This window comes from Hippocampus bargibanti, linkage group LG13 (assembly GCF_051943395.1).
Source record: "Hippocampus bargibanti isolate YZ-2025 linkage group LG13, ASM5194339v1, whole genome shotgun sequence".
Taxonomy (NCBI): domain Eukaryota; kingdom Metazoa; phylum Chordata; class Actinopteri; order Syngnathiformes; family Syngnathidae; genus Hippocampus; species Hippocampus bargibanti.
Window position 1 is genome coordinate 4,131,218 of NC_142746.1, and position 18,387 is coordinate 4,149,604.

The 18,387-nt window shown below is 40.2% G+C and overlaps 1 protein-coding gene across 1 annotated transcript; it reads right to left on the reverse strand.

The window, feature by feature from the left end:
- Positions 1-5,297: 5,297 nt before the first annotated feature.
- On the reverse strand, positions 5,298-15,931 carry wbp1la (WW domain binding protein 1-like a). The gene is made up of 4 exons (XM_089012567.1): positions 15,704-15,931; positions 13,625-13,727; positions 8,161-8,322; positions 5,298-6,294 (listed from the first exon to the last, which is right to left on the reverse strand). The coding sequence occupies exons 1-4, from the start codon at positions 15,764-15,766 to the stop codon at positions 5,822-5,824; spliced, it is 801 nt and encodes a 266-aa protein (XP_088868693.1). The 5' UTR covers positions 15,767-15,931; the 3' UTR covers positions 5,298-5,821.
- Positions 15,932-18,387: the final 2,456 nt, after the last annotated feature.

Here is an 18,387-nt window from a genome sequence, read left to right on the forward strand (position 1 = left end):
CTCTGTCCAGCACCTCTCTGAGACCTTAGTATATCTCACTTTTCTCGTGCTCCTTCGTACTATTGTTTGCATCACTTGGGACTGCTACTCACGCTAAATTTTGGATGTCATCACAAAGAGGGTACAGCAAGTCCTGAAGAATGAATGACTGTGTCTTTGTGTTGTCATATTTGTTATTTTATTTTTCATTTTTTTTCCCAAGATGGCGGCGCGTGAACACGCAGCGGCTCCCCTCTCCCGGCAAATTGGCGTTTTCATGTTTATTATGTTTGTTAAAGTCATTATGAGTGCCTTGTATGCTGGGTCCGAGAGGACAGTAATTTCATCTGTGCTGTATGTCATGCATATTGGCATATTTGACAATAAAGCTGACTTTGAATTTTGACTTTGAATGAGATATTCTAACTTCTTATTCAATTGCCGTTGATCTCTCTGTGTCTTTCCATTCAGACCATAACCTTTTTTTCAAATTGTCTGTGGAATTGAAAACAAAAAAGGGAAAGGGCCATGTTGGCTATCTATTAGCTATTTGTTAGCTATCCATTAGCTAGCTGGCTAGCTATACGCAGTCTAGCTGGCTGGCTGTAAGCTGTCTAGCTGTTGGCTATCTATTAGCTCTTTATTAGCTATCCATTAGCTAGCTAGCTTTCTATCTATTTGAGTTACTTCGGGGTTAAGTGAACGCTGGCGCATGTGGCTGCCGCTGCTCACCCACAGAAAAACACATCTTGTGACTCTAAAATGACCTTGCGAGTTTTGAAAGGCGATTAGAGATGAAATGAATTATTACTATAATTTGCTAGCTATTTGCTATCTAGCTAGCTATTAGCTATCTGCCTAGCTATTTGCTATCTCAATAGCTATATATTCACTATCGAACTGACTGGCCATCTAGCTAGGTATCTGTTGGCTATCTATTAGCTAGCTAGCTAGCTTTCTATCTATTTGAATTACTTCCGGGTTGAGTGAACGCTGGCGCGTGTGGCTGCCATTGCTCACCCACAGAAAAACACATCATGTGACTGTAAAGTGACCTTGCAAGTTTTGAAAGGCACTTAGAAATGAAATGGATTATTATAACTTGCTAGCTATTTGCTATCTATTAGCTATCTGGCTAGCTATTTGCTATATAGCTAGCTATCTATTCACTATATAACTGACTGGCTATCTAGCTCGGTATCTGTTGGCTATCTATTTGCTAGCTAGCTAGCTAACTTTCTCTCTATTTGAGTTACTTCCGGCTTGAGTGAATGCTGGCGCGTGTGGCTCCCACTGCTCACCCACAAAAAACTTATCATGTGACTGTAAAGTGACCTTGAGAGTTTTGAAAGGTGCTTAGAAATGAAATGGATTATTATTATTATTATAATTTGCTAGCAATTTGCTATCTATTAGCTATCTAGCTAGCTATTTGCTATCTATCCAGCTATCTATTCACTATCTAACCGACTGGCTATCTACCTAGGTATCTGTTGGCTATCTATTAGCTAGCTAGATTTTTATCTATTTGAGTTACTTCCGGGTTGAGTGAACACTGCCGCTGCTCACCCACAGAAAAACTTATCCTGTGACTGTAAAGTGACCTTGATAGTTTTGAAAGGCGCTTAGCAATGAAATTGATTATTATTATTAAAACCAATTAAAGGAGAGAAACAAACTGTCTTTCAAACATGATTGTGGTGTGCATTGCATTTGTCTTGACATCTGTTTAGAGGTAGAAAGAACACATTTGCATTTGCGTTAAAAAAATAAATGCCTATCTTTCAATTATTCTATTTGTATACTTTTGGCATATCAATATTTTTTCACAAGTCAATACAAACCAAACACCTATAGCGCCAATCAGCATTAAATCTGCAATACATATTATACCATGGGTGAAGAATCTTGTTACAAGAAATGAATGGTGTATTTTCAAAGTTACAGTACAAGTACAGTACAGATACAGTACAAGGCGCACCGGAGTATAAAGCGCACCCCTAATGAATGCAGTATTTTGAAACTTTTTCCATATATAAAACACCCTAGAGTATACCTAGGATACCTCGCTGTCCAAGAGAAGCAAGACCTCAGTCTCCACCAGACAGCAGCCTTCTAGACGTTACCAATGATTGGGAAATAGCAACCGATCTGAAAGGACATGGTAAATACCCAACCAATGATTAAAAAGTCAGGAATGCGACCAGACCTTGTCCTGTCTTCAAAAGAAAGAAAAACCATAATTGCCATTGAACTGACTGTTCCCAGTGAAGGATGATGGAGAGCCACGAGTACAAAGTGGCTAAGTATGGAAATATGATGCAAGCAGCTAGGCAGGAAGGATTCACAGCCATGCTGTTTGCAGTGGAAGTAGGTGCAAGAGGGTTAGTCAGTTCATTGGTATATGGACTGCTCAAGAAAAAGACTGTCCTCCCAGCAGAAAGCTAGAGCATTGAAAGAACTAGCTGAAACAGCACAGAAAGCATCTAGCTAGATATGGGCAAAAAGAGCTGACAAAGATTGGACAGCTACTATAATATATACTATCAAAGCCACCTACTTGGCGGGATGTGAGTAGAGGTGTCCGAGGCTTAATCTGGAAAGTGGGCTCCTTCCACCTCACCCACCTATGTGGGACTATGTGGAAAAAACCATCAGGGGAACACCTGACAGCCTGCTGGGTGTGGCCCGGCCCCCTAAGAGTATAAGGAAGTTAAGGGCCGAAACACTTAGAAGGGGGTTCCCTTCCTCTGAAGATCTCCTGGTGGTTTATGCTCGAGAATGCTGGAGTACTTAATCTAAGGCGTACCCCGAAAGAATGCCGTATTATTAGCTAACTTCTATCTGATCTGAGTTATTATTGCTGGCTACCTAGCAAGCTATCTATTTTCTATATATCTGCTATCTTGAGTGAACGCTGGTGCGTGGGGCTGCAGCTGCTCACCCACAGAAAAGATATATAGTGACTGTAGTGTCCTTGAGAGTTTTGAAAGGCGCTTATAAATGAAATGTATAATTATTATTATTATATCTATTAGCTGTCTAACTAGCTAGCTATTAGTTATCTATTATTCCCTCTCATTCCCTCAGATCCTTTTCCTAACTCCACCTCTGTATGCCCCCCTGCCCGTCTCAGCACGATGGGGGACAGGGCTTTCAGCTACTCTGCCCCCAAACTCTGGAACTCACTTCCAACATTCGTAACATCAATTCTCTTCCCACCTTCAAATCCCATCTCAAAACCCACCTATTTAAAATGGCATTTCCTGTGTAGCTCTTGTCATGATCTGGTTGGCGACCAACGGGTGGCGGTGTCGGCCCCGCCTGCACAGGTGCTGGTCGTTACAATCAGTGACACTTTTATTTTTATTTTGTTATGCTTAGAATATCTTGTTTTCTATCCTTTCACTCCCACCCCAACCCCATCCCTCTTCAATTGCTGCTGTGGACTGCAAATTTCCCCATTGCGGGACGAATAAAGGTATTCTGATTCTGATTCTGATTCTTAAAAGGACTCCCGGCACGACCATTCGATGTCGGATAATTGTTGAATGTCATTGTTGTTTGATGCACTGTTGCATGATGTTGAACGAATTGTACGCTGTTGTATGCAATTGTATGCATTGTGTGCAGTGCATGTGTTTGTTTAATCTTGACAGACTTTTAATCTTGGTTTTCTTTTGATACTTTGTATTTTTTCCTGCTAACTTTATTTTAATACAATTTGTCAAACACAATCTCCTGCTCCCTCCTGCCTGCTTTTTGGGATCCGCACCCGCCATCACCACCTTGCAAAAACGCGACAGAATTACCCGACCAACCATCGGATCCCGCAGGTACAACGGACCCGTCTCATTTCCACCCTGTGGAGGGAATGCTACGTCCACGTGAGCCCACGCCTCGTCGAGTTTGAATTGCGTCACTCGACGAGCCGTAACGTCCACGTCAACGTCCGGCCGAGACCTCCTGCCAAGTGGCCGTCCAGGGTGACACTAGGTGTCTGGCAGTGCATGCCCACGTCCAGCCATGCTGTCGTCCTGCATGAAGAATTGAGTCGCATCCACGACGAGCCGTGCAACGTCCGCGTCAACGTCAGTCTGAGACCCCATTCACCGCTGGATCCCGGAGCGGCTCAGGACTGGTCTCGTTTCCCCGGTGCTGTGCAGTTCACGCCCACGTCCACGTCAGGTGGAGTCCCGTTCCCCTCAGGCCGCCGCCCACCATATGCTGGAGAGGCAACGGTTGCCGTCTCCACCATCGTTTCCGGGCGAGTTGGAACTTTTGGGAGCCTGTTCGGACTTCTGGAAGCAGCCCCTTGAAGGGGGGGTACTGTCATGATCTGGTTGGCGACCAACAGGTGGCGCTGTCGGCGCCGCCTGTACCTGCACAGGTGCTGGTCGTTACAATCAGTGATACTTAAAAGGACTCCCGGCACGACCATTCGGTGTCGGGTAATTGTTGAATGTCATTGTTGTTTGATGCACTGTTGTATGATGTTGAACGCATTGGATGCAATTGTATGCATTGTGTGCTGTGCATGTGTTTGTTTAATCGTGGCGGACTTAATCTTGGTTTTCTTTTGATACTTTGTATTTTTTCCGTTCAGAAGATTTTGATGTTTTTAGATTTTATTCCTGCTGACTTTATTTTAATACAATATCTCAAATACAACCTCCTGCTCCCTCCTGCCTGCTTTTTGGGATCCGCACCCGCCATCACCACCTTGCAAAAATGTGACAGCTCTCTCTTGTTTCTATCTATAACTGTATTTTATTTATTGCATTCTATTTGTGATTGTATTTTATTTATTTTAGTACCTATGTCTGTGACTGTAAAGTGTCCTTGAGAGCTTTGAAAGGTGCTTAAAATGAAATGTATTATTATTAGCTAGCTAGCTAACTTGATCTATTTGAGTTATTCCTGGTTGAGTGAACGCTGGCGCGTGTGGCTGCCGCTGCTCACCCACAGAAAAACTGATCCTGTGACTGTAAAGTGACCTTGAGAGTTTTGAAAGGTGCTGATAAATAAAATGTATTATTATTATTATTATTATTATTATTATTATTACACATTTTGTTACCTCGTGAGTAATATAGTCTGCCACTCTCACTCACTTTTAAGTGAATGACATTTCTGTATGATAAAATGTCACATACAAAATACGGTTACCTGAAACAAAGTAAGCTCACATACATTTTTGATTGTGGGACTGTGATTCAATTTGGTATGTGGCAAATTTGTATAATTGCCAGAAAACAGTGTGTGTGTATGTGCGAGGGTGTCTAGAATCACCTTCTTAAAACAATTGCTCAAGTCACTCTCTTTTTTTTCAGAAAACACACAAAAACTGCACCGCATTCTGATAATCTTTCATGAACGATCTATTGAACAAATAATGTAGTATTTCAGCAGAGGTGGGGAGTATCCTGAGATGTTTCAGGCAAAAAGAAAAACAACTGACTGAGGTCATTCACGGGCTCTTTTGCGAACGACACATCACTCATTGAGGCAGCTCCGTGTACGAAAAAAAGTTTGTATGCCAAGGTAAAGTTAGTATGCCAAGGTAATATTGTGCTAAATGTAACGTTCATAAACCGAAAAGTTCGTCAGCCAAGGGGTTTGTAAATTAAGGTATCACTGTATATATAAAATTAGTACTTTAGTTACTGCACCAATGAAAGGTTCAAGACATTTACATGGTTATAGTGTCTTTCCTGCACACCCTGAAAACAGAACTGTCAAACTAGACAAACACTTTTCGTATTTCAACTGTGTTATTCACCATGAACAAAGAGTAATACCTTAACGTATCCATTCTGCACAATTACAAGGACGAAAGTCTTTACCTATGAAACTGTGGATCAGTATCAACTGTTATGTGTCCATCTGTGTTTTCATTGCTCTGGCCATGATTCATGTGGCTTTGTTCACATCCCAGGGAACCGCAGCAAACACAGGCTTCCTGCATTTGAGCCACTCCATCATCATCCGCCTGTTCTCTTGGTAAAAATTCAGGCTGATCCCACAATTCTTGGCCGTCAAACACTTCTATTCCAGAGTCCCCTGTGAAGCGCCGGTACCTACCCTGCATTGAATCCTTGTTAGTGTGATTGCTTTGAGACTGGAGCTGCAGAGTCTCTGGGATAGCTGTGCTAACTGAATCACTTGGGATTGGTGTTGCTGCATGGTCACAAGATGCATCAAGTGTGTTTGTGGGTGGAGGTGTTGCCAGGACAGGTGTGTAAGGAGGAGGGGGAGTAGCCGGGCGCTCGATGACCTCATCATAAGCTGGTAACAGGTATGAAGGTAGGAATCCTAAAAAAGACAAATTACTTACAAACAGTAAACCAAATGTTTCCCTTTGCAGTTTTTTTAACTAGCTCAGAATTTGTTTTGTCTTATGTATTTCTTTTTTCTACTTTCATTCCTTTCATTACTTTGCTGCTGTGAAATGTGTGAAATTTCTCCACTGTGAGACTAATAAAGGCAAATCCAATCCAATCCAATCCAATAATTACTTTACGATCCAAAAAGGCTAGTTGGTTCTCTTTCATGTCCTCGGGAGTAAATTTAATATTGATATCTATAGAGTTGAGGTGATCTATGAAGGATTGAATTTCTTGTTTTTTAATTATGACAAAAGTGTATCTAAACCAGTGCCTAGGTTTCGTCCCCGGGAAGGATGTGAGGGCCTGTTTCTCTATCTCTCCCATGTACAGATTAGACACTATGGGTGAAACTGGTGAGCCCATAGCACAACCATGAATTTGTTTGTATTTTTTTCTCCTAGCAGCCACTCATTTGATGACAATGAAGTTAAAATCTTAGCGAAAGAAAATAGATAGTTTGAAAGGGGAGTAAAAGAAGCTATTTTCATAAAACAGCAAAACCCTTCACTAAATCGCAATGGTGGTGTGAGGTTTAATTTGGATCGTTCTTACAACACATTCCTGAGAGCATTACCACACAGGCTTAGTTATGCTGATGAGGTGATAGCAGAGCAAATAGGGCAATGAGGCCAGTCGTATGCCATAATCAGTCAGGACAATAGAAGCAATCAGTGCAGCCTCAGGAAATCGTCCTCTGTTCCCCCCAACCTGAGAGCAGGGACCTATCATAGCAGAGGTCTGGCACCGCCACCTCAGTAGGGATATATATATATAGGGCCAGGGCTACCAGCAAATTTTAGTTTGCTGATGTAGCCTCTTGGATAAGAAGCGAAACGTCCGACACCTTCAAAGAAGTACAGATGACGGCTGAAGAAACCTTTTCATCGATGGACCACTCCTGTACGACTGAGAGCGTACACAGATGTACCGTTGTTCGTAACTCCAATGTTTTTAAGTCGGGAGCGTCTGCATGGATCAGCCCCTATCCATTTTCAAGGTGAGACTCCCGATGTGATTTTAAGTCGTTTCAGTTGCCAACCTTTTTTAATATTCTTGCATCCAATGCTTCCAACAGTAGTGGCATTGGATTTATGCCCCCTCCCCCAAACACACACATTCCTGTTTCAATGGTTTTGCGAGGTCCGGATACCTCCAGATAAGGAGTGAGGACCACTGTTGCTGATATGTTTAGCGAAGAACTAGTGTTACATTTGAAGACTAAATGTCACCCCATTTCAACTTCTTTAAAAACAAACACATAAAAAGTGGACTTGAAACTGAAATAACAGCAGGAGTAAGGTTTCTGAATTGGTACATTCAAAGTCCTCACCCCCTGTAGTGAATTTAGTTAAAATATTTTACTTTTTGTGGTATGAACTTTTCCCTCTTATTAACTACATACACACACACATAATGCACATACCATAAAAATCATTTTGGGTAAATTTGTGAGGACCTTTCTGAAACTTTAACAGATGCATATATAGACCCTCTAGAAGCCTTTAGAATGAAAAAGTTGTGAGGACCGGCCAAAAGGTCCTCATTTGTCAAAAATGTCCTCACTATGGTATAATGGTAGGGTATAAAATGTTAGTGGTCTTCACAAGACTAGTCATATACACACACACACACACACACACACACACACACACACACACACACACACACACACACACACACACACACACACACACACACACACACACACACACACACACACACACACACACACACACACACACACACACACACACACACACACACACACACACACACACACACCACTCCTTACTGAGATAGAGGGGAAGCTGAGAGTTGTTGTGAGCTTCTCTGTAGGCAATGAGGTTGATCTCATTCTGCCGACGCTGCTGCTGGATACGCTGTTTAGAGCGCCAGTGCTGACACAAACAACAGCATGTCAAAATGCCAATTAGAGTCCACACCAACCAGAACCCTGTAAGATGACCACAAAATGTGTCTTTGTATGTGTATATGGTAGAAAGGCTCACAAATAAACAGTACAAGTACAGCTTGTGTAGTATTTCATTTTTCTGATTCATCTGGTAGGAAAAATAAATATATTACATATGCATCATCTTTATATTTGAGTAAATTACATCAGTGTGCAAAATTAACATTCTAATAATTGATTTGTTTTTAAAGAGGTGTTGACATTATGCTGCATTCCTAAAAATATTATTTCAAGACTATACTCAAAGAACCCTTTTCCTTTCAGAAACATTTTTGCAGATCAATGACTTGGGATCAATGTATATAATGTATATTTTCAAATAACCCGCACAAGCCATTGTACACTTGATGCACAAATCTATCAAACCAGCTAAACAGAAAACAATGGATGAGGAGCACCTACAAGGATCATTCCTCAAGATGGTGAAAGAAGGTTATGTTCCTCATCAACTGTTTAATGCTGATGAAACCAGCCACTCCATTCCATCAAGCCATCAACGACCACCACAAAGGTAAATAAAATGCCTTTATTATACAATACTGTTTATTTCTTTAATTATAATACCATAGCACATTTATTATACATAAAATAAGGTAGATTTTGTGTAGTTTTAAGGCTTAGAAAATTAGAAAGTACAAAATTATGTTTTATGGGGACCTGGGAATGGATTATTCTCATTTTAATGGTTTCCTATGGGAAATTGATTTTTGGGATACACACTTTTCGCCTTACACACTCTGTCTGGGAACCAATTAAGTTTGTAAGCCAATGTATCACTGTAATGTATATTTTTATTGGGGCACCCCGGTCGAGTGGTGAGCACGCCAAGCTCAAAGTGCAGAGGTCTTGAGCTTTTGTGAAATGCAAGGGTCGCCACTGCATTTTACTGTTCAAAGTTTGTGGTGTTTAACGTTTGTGAAAAATTACACTTAATTTTGATGTTTCACGATTATGTGTCAACCTTTGTTTCACGATTATGTGTCAACCTTTCATTTTCTTTCATCATCCCTTACTGAGAATACTATAGTTGTAAAAACCCACAGAGGCATTGATTACTCATTTGGAAGCAACTCCAACATGTTTATCTGCATTCATACTGGTTGTCAGCTCAAGCTCCTTGCTGGTATGGTGTAGAGCAGGTGTCGGGAACCTATGGCTTGCGAGCCACATATGGCTCTTTTGATGCTTGCATCTGGCTCACTGATAATATTAAATACATATTCTCGCCTTTTCGCTGTTCATTTACTGTTTGGGCTACAGTTGGCGGAAAGCGCAATTTTGATTGGATGATACTGACCTAGGTTGGTGGAAAGCGCAATTTTGATTGGATGATACTGGCCGTTGTTGAAACAGGTAAACCCCCCTTTTAAATAAGCCAGACGAGTAAAAAAAAGATACACTTCAGGTTGAATAAACTGAAGGATTCGCCATTGTGGAGAGAAAAGATTCTGATTCTAATTTGCAGTAAAACAATACCATTAATGAAACAGTCGAATGTCAGTGACACTTTCACAAGCCCCATGATAACGTTAGCATCAATATACAGTAAAGTCTCGTTATATCGATATCGGATATATCGATAGTCCCGGTTATATCGATACTATTTCTATGCACGCACGGAGAAAATTACATGCAAACAGGGTCGGATATATCGATAGTCCCGGTTATATCGATATTTTTTCGGACTCCCTTGAATATCGATATAATGAGACTTTACTGTATTTCTGCGAGAGACAGCAGAAAGCAAGTGTGGAAGCTAATGAGCCGTGTGCAGGCTAGCTAGCAGTAACTTCGTTATGGACCTGGCAAATTGACTTTTCATTCTGATCGTTTGGCTGGATTTTTACCAATCACGAGGAACGGAAAACCATTCATGTTAATAGTGAGTACGATCACAAAGTTATTTTAAATAAAAAGTCAGAATGTATATTCTGACATTTTGTTGAAAAGTGGCCACGCGTGCGTGCATGTTGCTCTCACTGAAAAACATTTCTAAATACAGTAAAGTCTCGTTATATCGATATTCAAGGGAGTCCGAAGAAATATCGATATAACCGGGACTATCGATATATCCGATCCTGCGCCGAACTGCATTAAACAAAAGCCGCCAAAAGAGGGCAGCCAAGCGCCATATAAGAAACGGAGCTGGCCATTAGCTCCCTTTTTTTTGGGTGAGATGTTCCCCCAATGTTGCCTCAAAATGGCACATATAATTCTTTAATGATTGTAAACATGTATGCTTTAATCTTCAGAACTACAGTGTATTTGAAACATATTCATAACTGGATGTGTAACAAGAAAGCATATTATCCGAATCTGAAGCCATTGTTTGGATTCACAAGCAATGCAAGACGTCTTGGCGTGAAGTCATTTTTATTTGCATTTGAATAAAAAGTGACATCGGCTGTCCTTTAATACACAGTATGGAATGTTAATAATTTTCAAAATCATCGCGCTTCAGCAGACAAAACAAGAAGCAAAAAACGATTGCATTCATATACAGTACAGTGGGCATGTACATAACACAACAGGGAAACTGCAACGCTTACATCTTACTGTATTATGTATACAATTTAAAAAAGTCATCAATCTTCTTCTGCTTCCCATTTTTACCTTTTAACACAAACACTTCAATCTCGTCTGCTACACACAAGCTAGCGTCTGAAAATGAAAATGGCTCTGCTACACGGGTGCTGAGCACGTAACCAAGTCACCTGACCAAGTCGACCAATGGCGCGACTGATGGCGTGACACGTACCAAGACACGTGACCAAGTTGACCAATGGCGCGTCACGTGACAAAGTCACACGGCCAAGTCGACCAATAGCGCGACCGATGGCGGCTCATGTGACCAAGTCGACCAATGGCGCGACCGATGGCGGCTCACGTAACACGACACGTGACCAAGTTGACCAATGGCGTGACGGATATATCGACATAAACAACAAAAATGGCCGGCGGGGGATGAAAAGGAGCACCGTAATAACCGGATTATCGTAAAACCGGGTATCGTACTAAACGGTACTAATTATACATAAAAAGACTAGAAATGTGCAAGAGAAATGAAAATAGTATCGTAATAAGCGGTACTATCGATATAACCGATATCGATATAACGAGACTTTACTGTATTTTACTTTTATGGCTCTCTTAGTCAAAAAGGTTCCCGACCCCTGGTCTAGAGTGAACTTTGATCTCCAACTTCTCATGACGTAAGCACCTAACAAACAACTTGTTCAGGTGTATGTGTCTAGGGAGCGTTGTTGACATTATCATTTCATGATTTCAAAGTTTTGTATGCTGATGATTTATTGGGTTCCTGATGACAGTGAGAAATCATTAGCATTATATCTTCACACTTATTACTATCATGAATTTTCAATAATGAAATACAATAAAAACATTATTAAAAGTAGTTTTAGAAAATGTATTCTTTTGAAAGTGTGCATCAACTAGGTATCCCTGCGCATTAATCAGTACCCAAGAAGTAATTCTCAGTGTCAAAAAGGTTGGTGATCCCTGATATAGGGACAACAACAAAAATCCCAGTACCTGTATCTAATAATGCAACAAAATACATTTTTTTCAGCAAACCCTACTCTGAGTATGGATTCTAATAAAATATCATTAAAAGAATAAAGAAGCAAATCCAATATGGGTGATTCTCAGAAAATGTGGCCCAGAAGTGGAAATGAGAGACGAAAAATAAACATGTTCAACCAGACCAAAATGAGTTACCCTTTCAATCAAATCTTCCTGCAGTGTGTTCTCAATAAATGATATTTCACTCATGTTTTTGTCACAACAGATTGTTGAATGTCATGGTCTATTCTATTGTATCAGACCATTCCTGTACACCAAACATTGAGCACTCAAAATTAAAGGACAACCGACACCTCCGGACAAGTTGTGTCCATAATTTGTCAAATCACTTCAAATGACTTCTACTGAGCGTATTTTACAAAGATTCCATGGCATATACCTATATTTTACGTTTTAAGACAGGCGCTGAATATTCAGGAAGTCTTGTTTTCGAGTTGATGACAATCCCCTACGTGACGTTACATTTGGAACGTCCCTGACCGAGAAAGCGACACACAATGCATTTTGCAGTACTTTGTTTGGTCTGAAAACTTCGTGTTGATGGCGAAATTAGAAGGAAAACACATAACGCGATGGTGAATCATTGTGTGTTCATGAAGACTACTATTTGATACTAGTTGACACAAATTCCCAGCAGACAAATCAACCTATTTACAATGGAGCTTGGGCGCCATCTTGTGCATTTTCCAGGACACTACATTGGAGTCCAGATGCCTCAAAATGGTATGACTCCTTTAATCGATTGCAAACATTTATGCTTTCCTCTTCAGAACTATTTGAATCATATTCATAACTGGATGAGTAACAAGAAAGAATCTGAACTCCGTGAGCGCATTGTTTTGTTTCTTGAGCAAGGCAAGACAACTTCGCGTGACGTCATGAACTAGGGGCGGGACGTTCTGAAAATACCCAGTTTCAAGCTGATTTGTGCGAGATTTTGGAGACTTTCAGACATTTTTATTGGTGTTTTGCATTTGACTAAAAATATCAGCCTTCGTGTTTTGGGTATTTCAGATGCTATAAAACGTTTTTCTGATGTCAGTTAGGAAATAAAAAAATGGTGTCGGTTGTCCTTTAAGCGACATTTTTTTCTACACTTGAAAAGCTTCACCGCCTTCATCCAAAGATATTCATTTCAAAACAGTGACAAATAATAATAATAACGACCAATTGTACGTTGAAAATGACTGTGAATGGTGAACAGTTCTACTTGCTAAAGTTGTACGGGTGGTAGTATAGAAACATGAGGCAATGAACCTAAAATACGTTTTCCTGGTGACATCACATTATGCACAGGGTGGATGTAATTCAACGGTATTGTGTTGCATTAACATTTGGTTAGTTTATTGACTCTGTTTTTGAAACTGATGCATTTTAATGAGGAAGTGGCTGTGAAAACTGTTTCTCACCACGAAAAATACATTTACACATAAACAACATCACAAATCACTGTCATGTTGTTTATTTAATCTCTTCAGTATTTCTGCAATAATTGTATTGTAAGCAAAAAAAAATCTGCTGATTGTAAAGAGAAGAAAATAATGCCGCTTGAAGGGGTTAACATTTGACCATTCAGATAGATGGACTATACATTCTGAGAATCACCCATATGGATGGACATGAATTTGGTTTTAAATATGTCCAACTCAAACTGCTCTGTGTCAAAAGAGGAATGACTCACACCACAGTTCGTAATAGTAGCTGCAGCACTGTGTTTCTCCGCAGCAGTGACCAGATTCACAGGTATAACTCTGGTTGTTCAAGCCAATGCACACCAACTTCTCCTGTAGACACAAAACAAAGTTTTGAATAAGAACAAGAAAACAATTAATAGTCCCACAATGAGGAAATGTTTGGTGTTGATATTTGTCTGTTTGATCAGTGGATGCGTGAATTTGATGAGAGATCATGTCAGGGTTTTTTTTGTCACTTTTGAAACAGATTTTCTTTATCCAAATAATTTCAATTATTTACTTCTTCTGACGTCAACTTTTTTTCTGATGAAACAAAAAGACGATAAGTGGATTCAATCGACTTGATGTAGGTACGCTACAGTGACCTATATTCCACCGCGATTGTTTCTGTCCAGTGAACCAAGCGCACTATGTACTCGCAGTCGTATATCATTGCATTTTTGTGAAGTACGTAATCGTTTTTCGTGGGATTTTCCAAGCTATGCAGCTAATGATGATGTATTACACATGTTTCGCTCCATGTTGGTTATTGAAATTTCCGAATACGACAATGAGAAACAGGGAAAAAAGTTTATAGAAGTTTACGCTCTTTTTGCTAACACTACAGTTAGTAGTAGTGTACAAAGTACAAAGACACAATGCAATTCCTTCTGACCTTCTCTGTACTTCTCTATCAGCATTCTTAAAGCAAACACTGCATCTGTCGTACTCTTTTTTGGCATGAAGCCATACTGCTGCTCAAAAATGTTCACTTCTGCTCTTAGTCTAGCTTCAACTACTCTTTCCCAGAGTTTCATTGTATGGCTCATCAACTTTATTCCTCTGTAATTAGTACAACTCTGCACACATCCTTTGTTCTTAAAAATGGGCACGAGTACACTTCCTCTCCATTCTTCAGGCATCTGTTCACCATCTAAGATCTTGTTGAACACACCGCCACCTCTCCAAGACACTTCCATACCTCGATTGGTAAATCATCAGGCCCAAGTAACACTACACTAACACTACAGTTTATAAAGGTGAGTAAATTGTATTTTTATAACTCATAGAAGTGGTAGAATATATATTTTCCCCCATAACTGCCAAGTTTCAAGCAAAAAGAAGCATTAGCATATATATATTTCTAGAGCTCGCAATTTTCTTTCCTAGTATTGAGTGACAGCCATTTTTGATTTCTGATGAAAATCTGCCTGCATTTGATCGTTGATGTTTCCTAATTTATATTTTGAATCTCTTCTTGTGTTCTTGTTTAGAATGTCAAAAGCTTTCCAATGGTACCTTACTTGTTAAGATCTGCCCCCCCCCTAAAAAATAAGAAGAAAGTTATGATAGTTTAAACTGTAAGAAAGAACTCGGTCACAGATTTTCATTGTCTTAACTGTGTAATTACCGACAGAAAATCCCCTCATATTTCGAAAATTAAAAAATCCATTATTTCCTTATTATTTGTCATAGAACAATAATATATACATCATTTGAAAGCCATTTAAATGCACTTTATTATGGTATGAGAAAATGTGTGATGAATTATTATTGAACAATTTGGTCACATGCCTACTTAATGCACAGGTTTTTTTCAAGTACTGTACGTGTTAACACTTCAATGATGCTATTCTGCAACAAATCCTGCCATTTCGTTAGAACACAGCTCAGATTAGTATTCATCGAAATGGTGTACCCCAAAACTGTCTGAAATTCTCCTTGTTCGTCTAATAAGGGTAGTACTATGAATTACTTGAAAAATACGAAAAATCACTTGGTGGACTGTTTGTGTGGTAGAACTATTAATACTGTTAAAAGTTGATACATTTCGAATTCGTTTATTGTCGACATTGAAATCGCGCTATCGAGATCAAGACTGGCAAGCTTTCAAACACAACCTGATAAGGATATCGATGAAAGGTAAACGCTTGAAACAAAGAATAGCCGTCCAAATAAAAGGTATTGATTGTAAGACGATTGTAGTAGAAGATCAAACAGTGTCGCAAATATGTATTCGGAATCCAAGGGCTTCTGGGTTACTATAAAAGTTAGGGCTAACGTTAGCATTAACCTTTCAACGTTACCTCTGGCACTGTGGCCTCAGTCGCTAAATTTTCTTGTCCAACGGTGTACTCGAACATTCCCATTGCAGTAAAATATTATAATCCGGTATCTATGAACGGCAAATGTGCTGCTAAACTGTCACATTGTTGAAAGGGGGGCATCAATAATAGTGACCAATAACCAAAACAAAATAAGTTGTCCTAAACTTGAACAGTTGAGTATGCTGCATTCGAAGGGGGTGGGAAATTCGGACTTTTCAAACTTCCGACAAGGAAACGTGAAACGTGCTCTGGAACGCCCCCCATCGAACCGAGATGATCGGTTGCGAAGTACTAGTAAAAAAAGACATCGAGTCACCGACTGACTTCAATTTGATGTCGCTTGACAACGGAAACACCATGGAGATGTAGACATTGAATAACAAACCATAATTTACAAGATTATATTCAGATTTTAATAATAATAATAATAATAATAATAATAATAATAATAATAATAATAATAATAATAATAATAATACATTTTATTTCAAGCGCCTTTCAAAGTCTTAAGGACACTTTACAGTTACAGACAAGCATAGATACAATAATAAATAAGATACAATTATAGCCACAAAGGGACATAAGTCTTCTTGTGCCGGTCCCAAGCCCGGATAAATACAGAGGGTTGTGTCAGGAAGGGCATCCGGCGTAAAAGCTTGGAAAAAACAAACATGCGGCTCAAACCTCGAAAGATGGAGGACACTGATTTGCTGTGGCGACCTCGTCAAGGGAAAAGCCGAAAGGAAAAGAAGAAGAAGAAGAAGAAAATACAATTATAAATGGAAACAAGATAGTTTGATTTATTAGTTGTATTTCGCAATTCTACACAACTTCACTGAGCACGTGATTGATACTGACTGCAAGAACATATGCCTCATCTCCCTTCATGGCATTATCTGGTGAACTGAAGGAAATCCTTCGAAGATATTCCATTATTAATATAAATTAAGTCAATTATGAATGTTTGGTTGAAGTCTAACTGTGATGCGATGAACCAAAACAATAAACAATAAACGATGTGAGTGCTTTGAGATCGAAGCAGAGAGTGGGATTATCAGATTTCCTACTTTCGGAAAATGCATCAATCCCGGCACCATAACGGAGTTCGAGGGGTAAAATTGGGGTGGACTTCCATTCGTGGTCAAGTTGTACTTTTTTAAACAAGCCGTTGCTGGTCCGTTTCCGCCCGTTGTGACATGACGTAGTGCCCTTATGCAAGATACGACTGATTCGAGCGTCCACCGGGAAACAGTGCACACGCTTTATCTTCACTCAACTGTATACATAGAGAACTTGAAAGATCATATGGTCGAAAAAGCGCCATACATGTGAAAGCACAATTACCATTTCAACCACACAACGTGCGCTCTCTGTTGGAGACATGTAACACTGCATCCATTACACGCTTTCTCTTCAGGGCTTTTGAACCCAACAAGATCCCCATCCCTATTTTCAAGGCTCCCGAGCTTGACGAGCCCCACATATCTGTTTAACCAGGACAAACGTCAAAGGGAGGGGTGTGTGTCTGTCAAACAGTCAACTCAGTCCTAACTGACTGAGGGTTGAGGTGATTAGATGAGCCTTTATTTGTCTCATTAATTGATTAATTAATTAATTACCGCATTCATGTATGCATTCGTGCATACGAGCATTCATTCTTGCATTGGTGCATACGTGCATAAATACGTACGTACATTCATTCGTACGTACATACGTATGTACATACGTACATACGTACGTACTGTACTGTACGTACTGTACTGTACGTACGTACGAATGAATGTACGCACGAATGAATGCACGCCCGGATGTATGCACGCAAGCATGTATGCACGCACGCGTGTATACACGCACGCATGAATGCACGCACGCTTGAATGCACGCGCGCATGTATGCACGCACGCATGAATGCACGCACGCATGAATGCACGAACGCATGAATGAATGCATGAATGAAAAGTACTGTACATACTGTACATACTGTACATACATACCCACCTACCCAACCCACACACACACGCGCGCGCACACACACACACACACACACACACACACACACACACACACACACACACACACACACACACACACACACACACACACACACACACACACACACACACACGCACACACACACACACACACACACACACACACACACACACACACACACACAGACACGCAGCGACAAAGAAACCTCCGCTCTCACACTCCCACCTTAGTGTTAAATCAGCCTGCCATGCATGTTTTTGGGAATATAGAAGTAAACCGGAGGACCCGGAGAAAGCCCACGCAATCATGTAGTGGGAGAACATGCAAACTCCACACATGGAGGCCACTACCTCTGAGGTTGACGCACAAACCACTGCACCACCGGGCCACCCGATTATGAACATTAAAAACGGCATTTATTATTATTATAATTTACTTATTTGAAATAAGGTCATGTAACAGAATGTGATTTGTACTTACTGTGACTATATGCCAATATATGCCATTGGCATTGTCAGATAAAATATGATATCCAGTGATACCTCGGTTTACAAACCCCTTGGCTTACGAACTTTTCGGTTTACGAACGTTACATTTAGGAACATTTTACCTTGAATTACGAACTTTACATTGGCATACGAACTTTTTCGTACACGGAGCTGCCTCAATGA

Excerpts from the sequence above, each read along its gene's own strand:
- wbp1la (XM_089012567.1), bottom strand. The coding sequence starts at position 15,766 with ATGGGAATGTTCGAGTACACCGTTGGACAAGAAAATTTAGCGACTGAG. Across the intron at positions 13,728-15,703 it reads CTGAGGCCACAGTGCCAGAG|GAGAAGTTGGTGTGCATTGG; the intron begins GTAACGTTGAAA and ends TTGTGTCTACAG. Across the intron at positions 8,323-13,624 it reads CTACTATTACGAACTGTGGT|GGTTCTGGTTGGTGTGGACT; the intron begins GTGAGTCATTCC and ends GTCATCTTACAG.